Genomic DNA, 14,843 nt, shown 5'->3' with positions numbered 1-14,843 from the left:
TCTCCAACTCATTCTGCATGTAATGAAAACACTATTGATATCATGCCATCTACTGGCAAGGAACTGCAACTACAGACTTCGTATGGAAAATGTTGTATCTTTTTGTGAGTTGGTTTGTTTAAATTGACTGTGCCAGAGAGGGCACTGTCTGGGGAGTTGGGAGGAGCCTTTCCCCAGACAAGAAGCTCTTTCTACCCCAACTATGGATCCCTGAGGTGAATTGAAGACATGACACTTTTCACATGCAAACCATAACTGAATCACAAACTGGGAATAAAATGAGGCTGCAATCCTAAGCATGCTTTCTTGAAAGTTAATTCCTTCAGAATCCATCACAGAGAGGATTAATCCATTCCCATGTGCCATTTCCCCAATGCAAATAGCCCATGAAGTTGCTTCTTGCACCATTGGAAATATATGCACAGCCCTTGATGACACAACTTGCATAAACAGGAAGCCGCCTTTTACTAAGGCCATGGCTAGAGCTACGGGTTTAGTGCGACGGAGGGGTGAGAATCTCGCGATATGGTAATCACGAGATCTCCCCCTCTGCCTACATGTGGCACACGACGTCCAGGAAGAAAGAGGACATCACGCCCACCATTTTGTGTTTTTTAAAAGAGAAGGAGCGCACGAGCACTCAACTACAAAACTGTAAGGTTGTGGTTTTTTAAAAAAATTCCCGCTCCCCCCCCCCCGATGGGCACAGAACTCCTGAGGAGCTCTGTGTCCAGGTCCTGGCTCCTTGCGGTTATTCGTGAGCGGCCAGGACAAACCGTGACACCCAGCCACACGTTCCATGGTCTCGGGGTCATGCCGAGATCACGGAAAAACTGCAAAAAACAGGTAGGGTGATATCCCAGGGAAAAGGAGAGATCATCCCTCCCTGCTCCCAGGATCCCCTGTGTGTCATGTGGACGCACAGGGATGATCCCGGGGCGATCACTGGGATATCACCCCGTCTAGCTATGGCCTGAGTTTATGTGTTTCACTTTGGGGTGTAATTTTTATCAGGGAAATGGCACTAAGGAAAAGATTTAGAAAATGCTTCTCCCATGCAGAGTCACCATTACTGTTGGGTTCTCCCACTCATGGTAATTCATATCAGCAGCAAGAACCATCTGGCCTTCTTCAGTCCCCTAGGAAGGCCGCCCTCACGTCGTGCATCTTCGCCTGATAAATACATTGTGGTGTTCTGCACCTAGTTCAAAGTCCCCTCCCTCAGATGTTGGATGTTCCTTGGATGTTGTGGTAGCTGAGAGACAACCTGGGACAAGATGGCAGGCAATTCTTCAACTGACCAGGAGAGGTGAGGATTCTACTCCCGCCCATCTGACTGTTTTGTGCAGCTACAGCTAAGCGGCCAAAACACAAATGGCAGATATTATGCCAAATGCAGACCACAAAATACCACCACTCACATCTGTATGGCTCTTATCCCCAGGCAGATCTACACAAGGTGATGAAGAGCGAGAATCCGCTCTTTCATCTTTAGTCTCTGCTTTTGTCATCCTTAGGACCAGCGTGGCAGTGTGGAGAGGATCTGAAGTTTTCTTGGTAAGGTGTTGAACAGCCAACAAATTGATGCTGTGGTGGAAAATGCCTCTTTCCAGAAGATGAAGGAAGATGAAAGTATCAACTTCTTCAAGCCAAATGAATATTTTGACTACAAGAAAGGAAAAGTATTGAGGAAAGGTAACAGTGCAGCCTCCAAGGTATCTAGCAGGGGCATGTTTGGATGAGGCGGAGTGACGGATAGCAGCTACTGACCAAGATATCACTTTGGCAGGCATTTCTCTCTCTCAACCGGAATTAATGGTAAAGGCAGGCCGTTTCCTATTTCTGTAGAGGGAAGGGCACCAATGTGAAATGAGCACTCCTGCAGCCCAATCAGATGTTTTCTGAAGTGATATGACTGGGTCCCTCTGCTCTATCTAAATGGCACTCTTATTAGAAAAAGGCAAGTATGAACCTTTTTGTTTCCATTGAGATGGAGACCTTGATATCTCCCCCCATATAAAGAGCTTGACTAGACTGGAATTTGTACCTTCCTTGAACGCTGGTAACTGGACAGTGTTGTTCGCCATGCCTCGGGGTAGCAGGTATGCCTCAGGGGTGCAGGGCGTGCAACTCTCCAACACCTTGCTAACTATTTCATTGGCTACCAGCTTGCCATCCACTCAAACAATTGCTTGCTGTGTAGCATCAGTGGTAGCGAACAGGTTGCATGGCTCGTCTCTGGTAGGGATGACCACCACAGAGAAATCCAGCCCGTTTTGGGATTGCCAGATTTCCCCGAAGCCCCTGGCTTGGCTTGTGTTTGCGAGGTGGGCTTTTCCCCCCAATGCAAGAATTTTTTCACTCCCTGTAAAATCACTATCTGTGCAAATTACAGATGCAAATTGCTTAATTTGTGCAAATTGCAGCCTTAATATGATTAATTTTGCACAAATTGCAGTTGCAGTTGCAATTTGTGCAAAGTTAGCAAATTATGAGCATAATTTGTGATTTTTCAGGAGCCCTTCCCCCCAAAAAAAATCCATGATAAGGGAGCCTGTGTCTGGACGACCAAGCTGCTGAAAGCTCAGAGAATTCCACTACCTCCCACCTCCCACTCAAACAGATTTCTCCAACATCGCTTGTCTCTGGCTTGGCCTGGAAGCCTCTCGGCCTACTTGTTCAATTAGGGGTCTTTCCCAACAGTGCTGACTTGTCACTTATCAGGAGCAGGATACTAGTCGGGGACTCGTTTCTGTGTGCCAGCTCAACTTCTTTGCATTTACTGCTCCCTCTTGTGGTGTTCCAGGGATCTCCGGGGACTGGAAGAGCCACCTGACAGTGGCTCAGAGTGAACACTTTGACCGCGTTTATCAGGAGAAGATGCGGGGAGTGAATGTGACTTTCCCATGGGACTGAAGAAGGCCAGACTGCTGCTTCTGCTGTTCTGTTTTCTTCCTGTCTTTGCCTCATATGGCTCAGGTTCCTTCTAATAAATCATTGGGCTGTATTACCAGGGTAGTGTTATTTCTCCAGATGTGAAGGAAGCTGAGCAGGAATTTCACAGTCCAAACAGGGGAGAAGTGCAAACATGCCCAAAGCCGCATGGATACATTATACGTTTAATTCTAGGCTGATGTCAAGCTTAGCCTTGCTTGCTCCCCAGCTGTCTGGGTAATGTCACAGACTGAAATTACATTTCTTTTGAAAAACTGACCATCCTTTGGGCAAACGTGAGATGCTTTGAAGAATGGCAATGGCCCAGGCACATGAGTACGGCTAAAGTGGGGATGGGGCATGTGTCTGCATGCACACTCCACCTGTTTAGCTACTTTGAACTTTTTGTGTTCGGTGTGAAGATTGGAAAATGGCCTTGGAAGCACTGTTGGCCTGCCAAGGACCCAGATGACAGGAGCTGAATTTGCCATGGCTGCTCTCACACAACCCACCTCACTTGTGTCATAGGTAAATGCCTCCATACAGCTGACGTGTTCTTTAAATATATACATTGCAGAGATGGGGCTGCAAAATTCATTTAATCAGCTCTAAAGAGAGGACACTGCCAGCCCATTTATTTCTCCTGACTCTGGAGTGTTTTTATCATATCTAATGATGCCAGAAGAACTTTGGAACTCTAAGTACTGATGCCAGAGTTCCTGTGTTCCCTTTCCTGTGCCTTCTTCCCTCCCCATTTTTAAAAATATTCTTAATGAACAAGCTGAGATTGTCTTGTTCATTGAGCACAGATCACTCTAAGGAAGGTAGCAAAGTCCAAAAGTAGTTGATGGGAGAAACCGTGAAACGCAGGCTGAATTCCTAGGTGAGTGAGGAATCTTTTGGTGCTATTGAAGAGGGGGATTAAGTATTTGTTTGGGATTTGTTTGAGGTTTGTCCTCTTTCAAAGTCCAGCTTGACTAGAACTGCAAGAGGTGAGTTCTCCACCTCCTGAATGTAGGGAGACCATCAATTCACACCTCTGCATTTTAGCTTTTGTGGAATCCTATAAATGCCAATTCCAAGGTCACTTTGTCAATAACCAAGCAATCCTTGGTAGGTGTTACAATGGAGTGGAGGGGCAGTTTTTGGTCGGGATGACTTTATTGGTCGGGATGACTTTATTTATTTTTTATTGCATTTCTATACCACCCAAAATCCACGAAGTACAACCTAAGGAGTAAAACTGAAACCACAATATTAAAGTACGATAGAAAAGTACAACCAGAATTAAACCAAGCAGCAACGCAAAGATTTAAAATACAAATTTAAAATACAGATTTAAAACAGCAAAGTGAAAAGGCAAGGCAAGACCCACACTACTGTTTTATCATGGTTTATAATGGTATTGACAACTGTTCGAGCCCGGGACGCATTCCAGATACCGTTTTCCAAACTTTTTCAAACTGTTATATCCTGCTTGGCATAAATGTGCCCAAGTATGATAAAATGTTTAAACACTGGGAAAACAAAAAGGTCTTCACTTGGTGTTGAAAGGAGTATAATGGAGGTGCCAGGCAAACCCTTCTAGCAAGCTAATTCCACAGTCAGGGTGCCGCAGCAGAGAAGGCCCTCCTCCTGGTAGCAACCTGCCTCACTTTCTTTGTCAAGGGCTCATGCAGAAGGACCCCTGAGAATTGTCTTAGGGTTTGGGCAGGTACATATGGGAGGAGGCATTTCTTGAGATCACCTGGCCCCAAGCCATTTGGGGCATTGAAAGTACTGTAACCCTCTTTTATTTTAATTGTTTCTTTTATTTTTATTATATACACTGTAGTTTCAATTTAGAGAAATTGATTTGAGCTTGAATGGCAATTGAAATGGCAGTTTTCATTTGCTCAAAATTAAAAAAAGAAAAGAATGAAAACCCACTAGCTAGCTGAGTAGCTGGTGTGTGCGTGCGTGTGTGTGTTTACAAATGGCTGAACTGAATCCAGGGTGCCAAACCGATGAAAGGTCATCAAGCTCCAAGCAGGATATAACACTTAAAAGCGGTTTGAAAATGGTATATGGAATGTGTCATGTGCCCCAACAGTTGTCAATACTGTTATAAACCATTATAAAGCAGTAGTGTAGATCATTGGCGTGTGCACAGGGGGTTCAGAGGGTTCCGCTGAACCCCCTAATGTGCTGCCGCCGCCATGTTTCCCCCCCCCCCCCGTCCCTGCTGAGCAACTTCACGGAGAGATTGCCTGGGAAAATCTCAGCCATCAGAGGCAGGCGGGCGGGCGGAGAAGCGTCTCCCTCCATCGGAGCGTGGGTTTGGTGTGGCTGCCTTGGAAGGGGAAGAGGGAGGCAGCGGGGTGGGAGGATGGAGGAAGGAGGTCTGTCAAATGTCAGGCACAGCACAAAGCCTTTGCCACGTAATTAGAGGCTCCTATTAAGTCTGGATCTGCCCTCCCCGGGGTCCGGTCCGCTCCCCACCCACACCCGCGCACATGCCAGGCTGGGCCGTTTGAAGTGCCAGAGAGCCGCTCGATCGGTGGCGGGGGGGCGGCGGCGGCGGTTTCAGCAGGAATAGAGCGAGCGAGAGACCCGCTCGAGCTCCCCAAGCCCCCTCCCCCTCCCCCTCCTCCTCCTCCAGGCAGGCGAGGGGAGCCCGGGCGGCGGCGCTCAGTCTGTCGGTCGGCGACGACAGTCTGCCAGCGGTCCGCCCGCGCGCCTTCGCTACGAGCCCGGCCACTGAAGAAGCGTGCCCGGCCTGGCCCGGGAGACGCAGGAGCACGGCGGCTTCCTCGGCGGCGCCTGCTTGCCGGCCTCCCAGCCGCGCGAGATTGTGGAGGAGCCCTGCTCGGCTGGCCGCTCCCCCGAGCGGGGCTGCTCTGCTGCGCGCTCCGGGCCCGGGCGTCCCCCGCCCCCTCTGGCGCTCCCGCCCCGACAGCCGGCGGGGCCAAGACGCAACCGCCGCCGCCACAGGCCTGCTTACCGCGGGCCGGCTCGGGTGCGACGCCTGGGGCCGGGCCGCGCCCGCCCCCTGCCCCCGCCCTGCGGGGGCGCAGCCATGGCGTCCAGCTACGGGCATGTCCTGGAGAGGCCGCCGGCCGGCCCGCGCGCCTGGAGAGCCCCGGCAGCAGCCTCGACAGCCTGCAGGCCAAGAAGAACTTCTCCGTCAGCCACTTGCTGGACCTGGAAGAAGCTGGCGACCTGGGGGCCGCCCAGCCCGACGAGGGCGCCACGGAGAGCGGCAGGCGCCTGCTGGAGTCGCCAGGGCTGACCAGCGGCAGTGACACGCAGCAGCAGGACTGTGTGTGTGCGACGGGCGTCGCCCGAGCCCCGCGCGCCCAAGGCCGCCGCCGAGCCCCGCTCCGCTCGCCGGTCGGCAGGGAGCTTCCCCTGCCTGGCAGCTCGGGGCTGGCCACGACGGCAGCAGAAGGGGTAGCGGCCCCCGTCAGGGCCCACGCCAGGGCCGAGGCGTGGGAAGCGGGGATACGTGAAAAGACCAGAGAAACGCAGGCAGGAGAAAGGAGATGGGTTGCAATTCAGTGTTGGAAGGGGGGGAATCCAGGACACCCCCCCACCCACCCCCAGGGCGAACTACCACGAACGAGGGAGTGTAAAGGTGAAGACTCATGCCCACGCACAAACCTTCGCTCAGTAACCACGAATCAGATCAGTTTAATTCGGATTACCCCGCTCTTGCTGTTCCTACCCAAAATTATCGGGGCCCTGGCCCAGCCCTGCATCTCCCAGGGACGCTCTCCCGTTCTCCTCTATGGTGACGCAAGCTGGTTATCAGCTCAGCCAGCAGCAACTAGAGGAGGAAGCAGGAGCTGAGCGCGGTAGTTTTCGTTTATTTCGTTTGTTTGATGAGTGAAAAAAGTCCTTTATTACTGTATATTCAATCAATGTTTACCTTAAAAAAAACAACCCCTGGTGGCTGAACCCCCTAATGAAATGTGCTGCACACGCCTATGGTGTAGATCCGGCCTTAGCTTGGTGTGTGTGTGTGTGTGTGTGTGTGTGTGTGTGTTTACAAATGGCTTACCTCCCTCGTCTCCACTGCCACCACCTGCTGAGTCCTCTTGGCACCAGAAGCCTCTGGAAGGACACCGGAATCCTGGCACAGAAGCTCTGGATTTAGCACTGACCCAAGTAGCAAGAAGACAGCAGCAGCACAAGCAGTTGAGGTCGAAGGGGTTTATTTACACGTAAGGGGAGGGGTTGTGGGAAGGATAACAGTAAAACAAACATGCAGGCATGCATAATCTAGGAAACTCAGTAACCTTAAAACAATAAAACCTAGCTAGACTACCTACTTACTCCAAAGTAGGGCCTTGTATTCTGAGCCGGCCGCAGTCACAACAATCCAAACCGTATGGAAAGATGAGACCAAGACCAGGGGGAAGCCCTCGAACTTTATAACCCCAAAGCTCTCAACTCCCTCCATGTTCCCCCCTCCCTCTAGCACAACCCCAGAGGCCTGGTTTCACACCTCTCCAGCTGCAGCAACTCCTTCCTGCCACCCTGCTCCACATCCCTGGAGGCCTGATAAGACAGCTCTCCTCTGGCACAAAGGCCTCTCCTATCTTTCCGCAACCATCCCCAGGTGTCTTGGTGTTGATTCTTCAGTCTGGTGTCCTTCTCCTTCTATATTTTTAAAGTGTCGTGGTAAAACTACCCAAACCATTTAATTCTTTTTACATGACTAGCATAAGCATAGTCTATCCGATGTCCAACACCTTTACAAACCTGACTCACTATTGTCCGAGTTGGGCCAGCTAGTGGAAGAGGAACCAAATCCAGGGGCACAGCCGATGAAGGTCATCAGGCTCCATCCGCCTAGTGGAGTCCACTGACATCGCTAGTTCAGAATAAAAGAGCCACATCAAATATCGTAATGGATGATCATTTTCTGTGTTCATTGGAGGTGCTGGGTTTTCCTTCCACCCTACCCTCAAGGTAATTAACCAATGCATGATAGGCAGAAATCCAGTACATATGATAAATCTGAAATTTCAGTGGATGTGCCATTGAGAAGAGGAAGAATGACATTCTTCCATAGACAAAATATTGCTCTTTATTCCAGAGACAGGGCGGAAACTTGTGAATAAGCGGCAAGAACGCTGCATCTCCATTTCTCTTCAAGATATTTTTTCCTCAATGTCATCTGCACTGAATGTCACCCACAAGGGGATTCTATTCCCCAATATTGGATACGATGTGGAAACAATCAAGTTTGTGGAAAATGAATTCCAACTGTTGGACGACGATGTACTAAACGTCACTTATCCTAAGTCAGGTCAGTGGTGCTATTAAGTTCCTGGACTAGTAGTCCTACATGGGCCCTGGCTTGGAAGATTATGTGCATTATTACACCTATGTCAAATGTGAAGCACCCAATAAACTTTGAACAACAAGATATTTGACCTCCTCCAACCCACTCCATGATTTACAGCGGTCATTCCTTATATCCCAATATCAGAGGCCACAAGCCTATATGCACCAGTTGTTGGGGGACATGGTGGAAAGGGTGCTGCTGCATCCATGTCCTGCTTGAAGGTTGCTTGATGGACCCTTGGTCTGATCCAGCATGGTTATTCTTATGTTCTATTCATGGGTGAAAAGGCTACTACTCATGATAACTGTATATTACCCATAGTCATAGAGACAGGTATGCTTCTGAATATCACTTTCTAGGCAGCACACCTGGAAGGGTGTTTACATTTGTGACTTTCCCATTGAGGAATCTGGTTGGACAATGGAACAGAATGCTACACTAGATAGGTCTTTGCTCTGATCCAGCAATACTCTTCTGTTCTTATGACCACCAATGGACCATAGTCATCTGTATTTTTTTTTTCTAGATCTGGATTTGCTTCTACAGCTAATGTATGTCAACCCACTCCCTCCCAGAACTTAATTTCTCTCCCCCTTTCAGGCTTGCTTCTTTACATACAAAGTTCTGTGCACAAAGCGAACTAAGTGCTGAACGTTAACAAAACCAAGAGCGAAATGAGGGAATTTGTTCTCAAACGTCCAGCATGAGGCCCAGTTTCTGGTGATGCTGTGTATCTGTATGTATGGGCAGTATCTAGTAGTACCCCTGCACAGAATAGACACATGGGCCTAGTTTACATAGGACTACCATTGGCTATTGCCCTATGTTTTATTTATTATTTTATTTTATTTATTATTTATTACGTTTTTATACCACCCGCTAACTGAAGCTCTCTGGGTTTTCTTGTACAATGACCCTAAGAACATACAGTAGGAGGCAGCAGAAGAAAATCAGTAGAGCCCTGATGGATCAGGCGAAAAGCTGATACAGACCAGCATTTTTCCCTATGGAAGCCAACCAGATTCCTTTGAGAAAACCACAGGAAGACATCACCCTCTTGCTTGCATTCCCTCGGAAATGGGATTCAAAGGCATGATGTCTCAGATACTGAATGTTGCATTCCTGAGAATACTCAATGAATTTATGCAATCTTCAAAGGTTTTAACTGTTTAAAAGAATCAGGAGGATGCTGAGAGATGCTGAACAAAAGTCAGCCATCTTTGGAAAGAAACATGGTCATGTCAGCAGGGGTTTTATTCAAGGACAGCCATCTCTGAATGTTGATTGCATGATAGAAAAAGATGAGCATCTGTTTGGTACTCTGGTCTCCTTGCTAACATCTTTCCTTGCCCCCAGTGAGAAAGGTATATGCTGAGTTAGACATGGCCTTGTTAATGAGGCATGAATTTAGGGAATCCTGACTTTGTAGAGTTTACAGTAGCTCCTAGCCCTTAACAGAAATTCATTCCAGTTCTTATGATTTTCCATAGACAGGGAATTATGAATGGGCAGTGGAAGGGAAGGTGAAAGTGGGTAAGTGAAAAGGGTATAGGGGAAGAAGAGGCAACCGTATGATTATTGGACTTCCTTCCAGGTACCAATTGGATGACGGAGATCTTGAGCTTAATCTGGCACAATGGGGACCCATCATGGGTTCGCAGCTCATTTGCGTGGAAACGGTCACCATGGCTGGCGTCTAGTAATGGTATGAAGGCTGTATTGGCACATCCTCCACCCAGACTCATGGTTTCTCACTTGCCATTTCAGCTTTTCCCCAAATCGTTCCTCAGTTCCAAGGCTAAGGTAAGACAGAAACAATTCTCACATCAAGCCCACTTTCACTTCCTGCCAGTCTGCAACTCAGCTATATGGGGAGTTCTGAGTCGACTCCCCTTCCATTGATAGGAAGCAAGGAATTTTTATAGAAACCATTTATAGGAGGCAAATACGTTCTATGGATCCATTGCCTCTGCCACTGTTTAACAGTACTCCTGACAGCTTTTTGGCTATGTCTTCCAGGGAAAAAAAAACTTGATCCAGGGCCTTAGGGTAAAACAATAATGCACACGACATGTTCCAGATGAAGTGCATTTGGAGCTTCTTTGTAACAGGGGCGAAATGCTGCCCACTCACAATGTCACCCCTGCCTCTCCTACAGGTGATCTATACTCTGCGTAATCCCAAGGATGTGCTGGTCTCATTTTACCACCTCTCCAAGTTCTACAAGGGAGTCAAAGACCCTGGTACTGTGGAAGAGTTCTTGGAGGAATTCCTGAGTGGGAACGGTATGCAAAGAGTCCAATCAACCATCTTCCTCCATTTGGCTTGTAGGACTCCTCCCCGCCCAAGAGACTCACTGAGAAATATAACCACTGAACTCCACTGCCCTGCAGAAGTTCAGACTTGTAGCTGCAACAGTGTCTTTCATTTGATTATCCTGACTTCTCTGAAGAAATCTCGTACATTTGTCAGAGTGGTGAACTGGACCTGTTATTGTATTTATCCTGCCCTCCACAAGGCTACAAGACTGGGTAGAAGAGTGGAGGAGTTGTCCCATGCTACCCCTCATAATCGTGGTGTGAGCTTAAAGGTAGAAAGGTAGAAATATTGACTGCCACAGACTAGGCCAAAGCCACTCTGTGTATCTCATGACTGAGTGAAGATGGGAAATCCAGTCTCCCCTGGGCTGGTCCAACATGCTATGCCCCACAACATGATGGCTTTCTTCTTACCCCATCCTCATAACCTTATCACAGAACTGTAATTCCCAACAGGGCAAAAGGGAAGGAAGGGGAAATGTGCCACATTAATTAAACTGGTTTCCATTTTTAAAATATAAATAAATGCCATTCACAGGTGGATATGAATCACCTTAAGATGTGGAGGGTGGAGATGGTGAAGCCACAGTTCCACTGTTCTGAGATGATAATGCATATCTGTCTCTGAAGGCAGGAAGTGTAACCTTCCTGCCCCCCCCCCCCGGACTGTTGACATGCCACTTGTGGCTGTGCTTTGCTGTTCCAGTGATATTTGGTTCCTGGTTTGACCATGTGAAAAGTTGGCTGGAGGTGAAGGGGAAACCCAATGTCTTCTTCAACAGTTATGAAGAGATGCACCAGGTATGGTTTGACCTTCAGCTATATACACACCCATCCTGGCATACGTTGTTTCTTCAATTCTGCAAGTGAAGGTTTTTTAAAATGGGAAGCTCTTGAGTGCAGAGAGTCTCTAGGAACATAAGATAAGAAGAACTTTGCTGGATCCGGTCAAGTGTCCATCTGGTCCAGCATTCTGTTCACACAGTGGCCAAGCATTTGCTCATGGGAAACCCACAGGCTGGACATGAGTGGAGCAGCACCCCCCTGCCCCTGTTCCCCAGCAACTAGTGTACATAGACATACAATCTGATACAGTACACAGCTCTAGGGTAGTAGCCATTGATAGCCTTTCCCCTTGCTTGCACTGTCAGCTGTCCTCCAGGGTTCCAATTAAAAGCTGCCGTTTCACCTTTTTATGTTAAGCATCAGCAGTCGGGTTTTATTCTGGTTCAAATACAGCCCATCTCTCTTGTACAGGCCCAGCTTGTCCCAAAACATTTTCCAGCACCCTATAAATTTGATACATTCTTCTCTACACCACCATCTCACCCACATATTGAAACTCCTCAATTTTGCCTGCTTAGATGGCCCTGTATTTAGGACAGGGAGCATTTAAGAGAAAGCCACCTTGGCAGTACTGTCCTCCTACCTCACAGACTTATTGTGGTCTCTAGGACCCCCTGTCATGGGAACCATCATAAGCCACCACTACTGACTCCACCTCAGCAATGTCTACAAAGCTATGTAGATGGTGTGTGATGTCCACAAGCCCTGCAGCAGGCAGGAAGTTTCCCAGGCCATCTGCTTGTCTCTCTGCCAGGACCTGCGAGGCAGTGTGGAGAAGATCTGCCGTTTCCTTGGGAAGGAGCTGAATAGCCAGCAAATTGATTCTGTGGTGGAAAATGCCTCCTTCCAGAAGATGAAGGACAACCCGAAGTCCAACCTCACCACAGTGCCAGATCATTTTTTCGACCACAAGAAAGGGAAGTTCTTGAGGAAAGGTAAAAGCAGAGCCTCTTGGGTATCTGGTATTGTCACGTGTGCATTTGCTGGAGGTCAAGTGGCAGCCACTGACCAAGGCCGGATCGACACTACTGCTTTAAAGCGCTTTATAACAGTTTTATAGCACTTTAAAGCGCTTTATAACTGTTATAAAGTGCTTTAAAGCAGTAGTGTAGATCCTGCCCAAGAGAGATGGGCGGCAGGGAAGATGTCCCACTGCCTTGAGCTTCCTCACATGTTTCTCTCAACTAGAATTAAGGGCGAAGGGTTGCCTTTTCCTGTGCCTGTGGTGGGAGGGGCATTTGTGTGAGATTGGCATTCCTACAGCCCAATCAGCTGTCTTCTGACTTATAAGATCCTGCTCTAATGACAGGTGGCCTTTTGTGAAAAAACCCAACTGGAAATAATTTTGTTTCCATTAAGAGGTTTTAAAATGGAGGTAAATGGCGACCTTGTTGTTGTTGCCTGAGTAGTCTGTGATTCTGCCTGCTTAATCAAGCTTTCCCAAATGGTGCTCTGTGAGTGCAGTTGGGAGAAAGCTATGATCCTACATCCAGCTGGCCCAGGTCATTAAAGAACACAAAAACACCAGCACGAATGGGGCTGGCTCAAAAGAACATCATAGTACGTACGGGAACAGCCAGGTTGGAAGGCTGCCCCTGCTGCCCACCATTATCCCCATCCTAAAGCGGCTTCCTCACACTGCCTAATGGTAGGGCCAACCTTTAAAGCGACACTCATTTCTGTGTGCCAGCTCAACTTCTTTGCATTTATTGCTCCTTCTTGTGGTCTTCCAGGGATCGTCGGGGACTGGAAGAACCACCTGACAGTGGCACAGAGTGAACGCTTTGACCGCGTTTATCAGGAGAAGATGCAGGGAGTGAATGTGACCTTCCCATGGGACTGAAGAAGGCCAGACTGCTGCTTCTGCTGTTCTATTTACTTCCTGTCTTTGCCTCATGTGGCTCACGTTCCTTCTAATAAATCATCTGGCTGTATTAGCAGGGTAGTGTTATTTCTCCAGGTGTGAAGGAAGCTGAGCAGGAATTTCACAGTCCAAACAGGGGAGAAGTGCAAACAGGCCCAAAGCTGCATGAATACATTATACAATTCTAGGCTCACGCCAAGGTTAGCCTTGCTTGCCCCTCAGCTGTCTGGGTGAAGTCACAGACTGAAAATACATTTCTTTTGAAAAACTGACCGCCTTTTGTCATAATTTTTGCATAGTTCCCTAACCTCACTACTCCTCACTGTCCAGAGATTCACAGAGACTAAAGTAGAATACATTCCGAGTAGATTTCCTTGTAGGGTGTGAACTGCGTTACGCAAGCACTAATTCCTACATGGTAACAACCTTTAGGCAGGATCTTTTATGTCTTAATCTTGTTTTTTATTGTCACATTTCTATACATGGAGTTGGGCCCAGACATAATTGGGTCCAGGCTCTGATTTCACTAGAGGCAGTGGTATCAGTTAGTCTGCTCCCATTGTCTTCTTCAATGTCACGAGTCAAGGACATTTGGATAACAACCATTCAGTACAAGAGTAAGAGGAAATGCTTTCATTTGTGGCAGAGCACAGGTTCATGTTATATAATTTGTGACTCTGGACTTGTCTTATGAAGTAGCCTATTTATTTATTTATTTATTTCATTTATGTACCTTCCAATGGCTGAAGCTCTCTGGGTGGTTCACAAAAATCAAAACCGCAAAATGCAGCACAGAATACAAACACAGCCATGTTGTATCAGTTCAGCTGTCATCCAGGCATCCAAAATGTCCCTTCTTCACCATCGCCCTGCTATTCCATATTTCAGAATTGCTTCTGCATGACTGATACTAAAAGGTAAAAAGCAAAAAACAAAGAACCAAGACAAAACATCCAATTGCAAATTTTGATTGAAAAGAAGAAGAAAATACTCCAAAGCGTGTGAAGTTTTGCAATTTAAACTCACTTAGCAAGAATAAAACGGAGTTTGCTTCTGCTGCCCTGTTTCAAATGCAGCCACACCTTGGATGCATTGGCATAATCCAAACTGGTGGCGAACAAGCATGAATGACAACAGCCTGTTCTTTATGGTCCTTTATGGCTCAGTTTGCAAACCAGCAAAAGGTGATAAAAAGGGCTTGGTAGGACCAAGGCCAGCATCAAAGGTAAGTATAGTTGGGCACTTGCCGAGGGCTCCAAACCCCAAAAAGGGCCTACTGACAAATACTAGGGCTGTGCAAAGTGGGTCTTTTTCACCTTGAAGTTCGAGCCAGAGCTCTGTTGAGGTGATTCTCTGCCCCGATTTTGGAGCGGCTCCCCTTATTTCGCCCTGCCAGATGACCCATCGGAGAACCTCCCATTTTCAAATATCTGCTCTAGTCAATGAAATTAGTCAATTGCTTAAAGAGCCTTCATTTTTAAAGATAAAGAGATGAAACTTGGCTCACAAAAATTGAATTAGATCAGTTCATGCTTTGATTTTTAGG

The 14,843-nt window shown here is 47.7% G+C and overlaps 1 protein-coding gene across 1 annotated transcript; it reads left to right on the top strand.

The window, feature by feature from the left end:
• Nucleotides 1-3,658: 3,658 nt before the first annotated feature.
• On the top strand, nucleotides 3,659-13,569 carry LOC134408522 (sulfotransferase 2B1-like). Its single transcript, XM_063140846.1, has 7 exons — nucleotides 3,659-3,817; nucleotides 8,018-8,230; nucleotides 9,864-10,072; nucleotides 10,428-10,554; nucleotides 11,294-11,388; nucleotides 12,188-12,368; nucleotides 13,167-13,569. The coding sequence occupies exons 2-7, from the start codon at nucleotides 8,092-8,094 to the stop codon at nucleotides 13,274-13,276; spliced, it is 861 nt and encodes a 286-aa protein (XP_062996916.1). The 5' UTR covers nucleotides 3,659-3,817; nucleotides 8,018-8,091; the 3' UTR covers nucleotides 13,277-13,569.
• Nucleotides 13,570-14,843: the final 1,274 nt, after the last annotated feature.

The sequence above is a fragment of the Elgaria multicarinata genome, chromosome 13 (assembly GCF_023053635.1).
Source record: "Elgaria multicarinata webbii isolate HBS135686 ecotype San Diego chromosome 13, rElgMul1.1.pri, whole genome shotgun sequence".
Classification (NCBI taxonomy): domain Eukaryota; kingdom Metazoa; phylum Chordata; class Lepidosauria; order Squamata; family Anguidae; genus Elgaria; species Elgaria multicarinata.
This window is presented reverse-complemented; position numbering and strand designations above follow the sequence as displayed.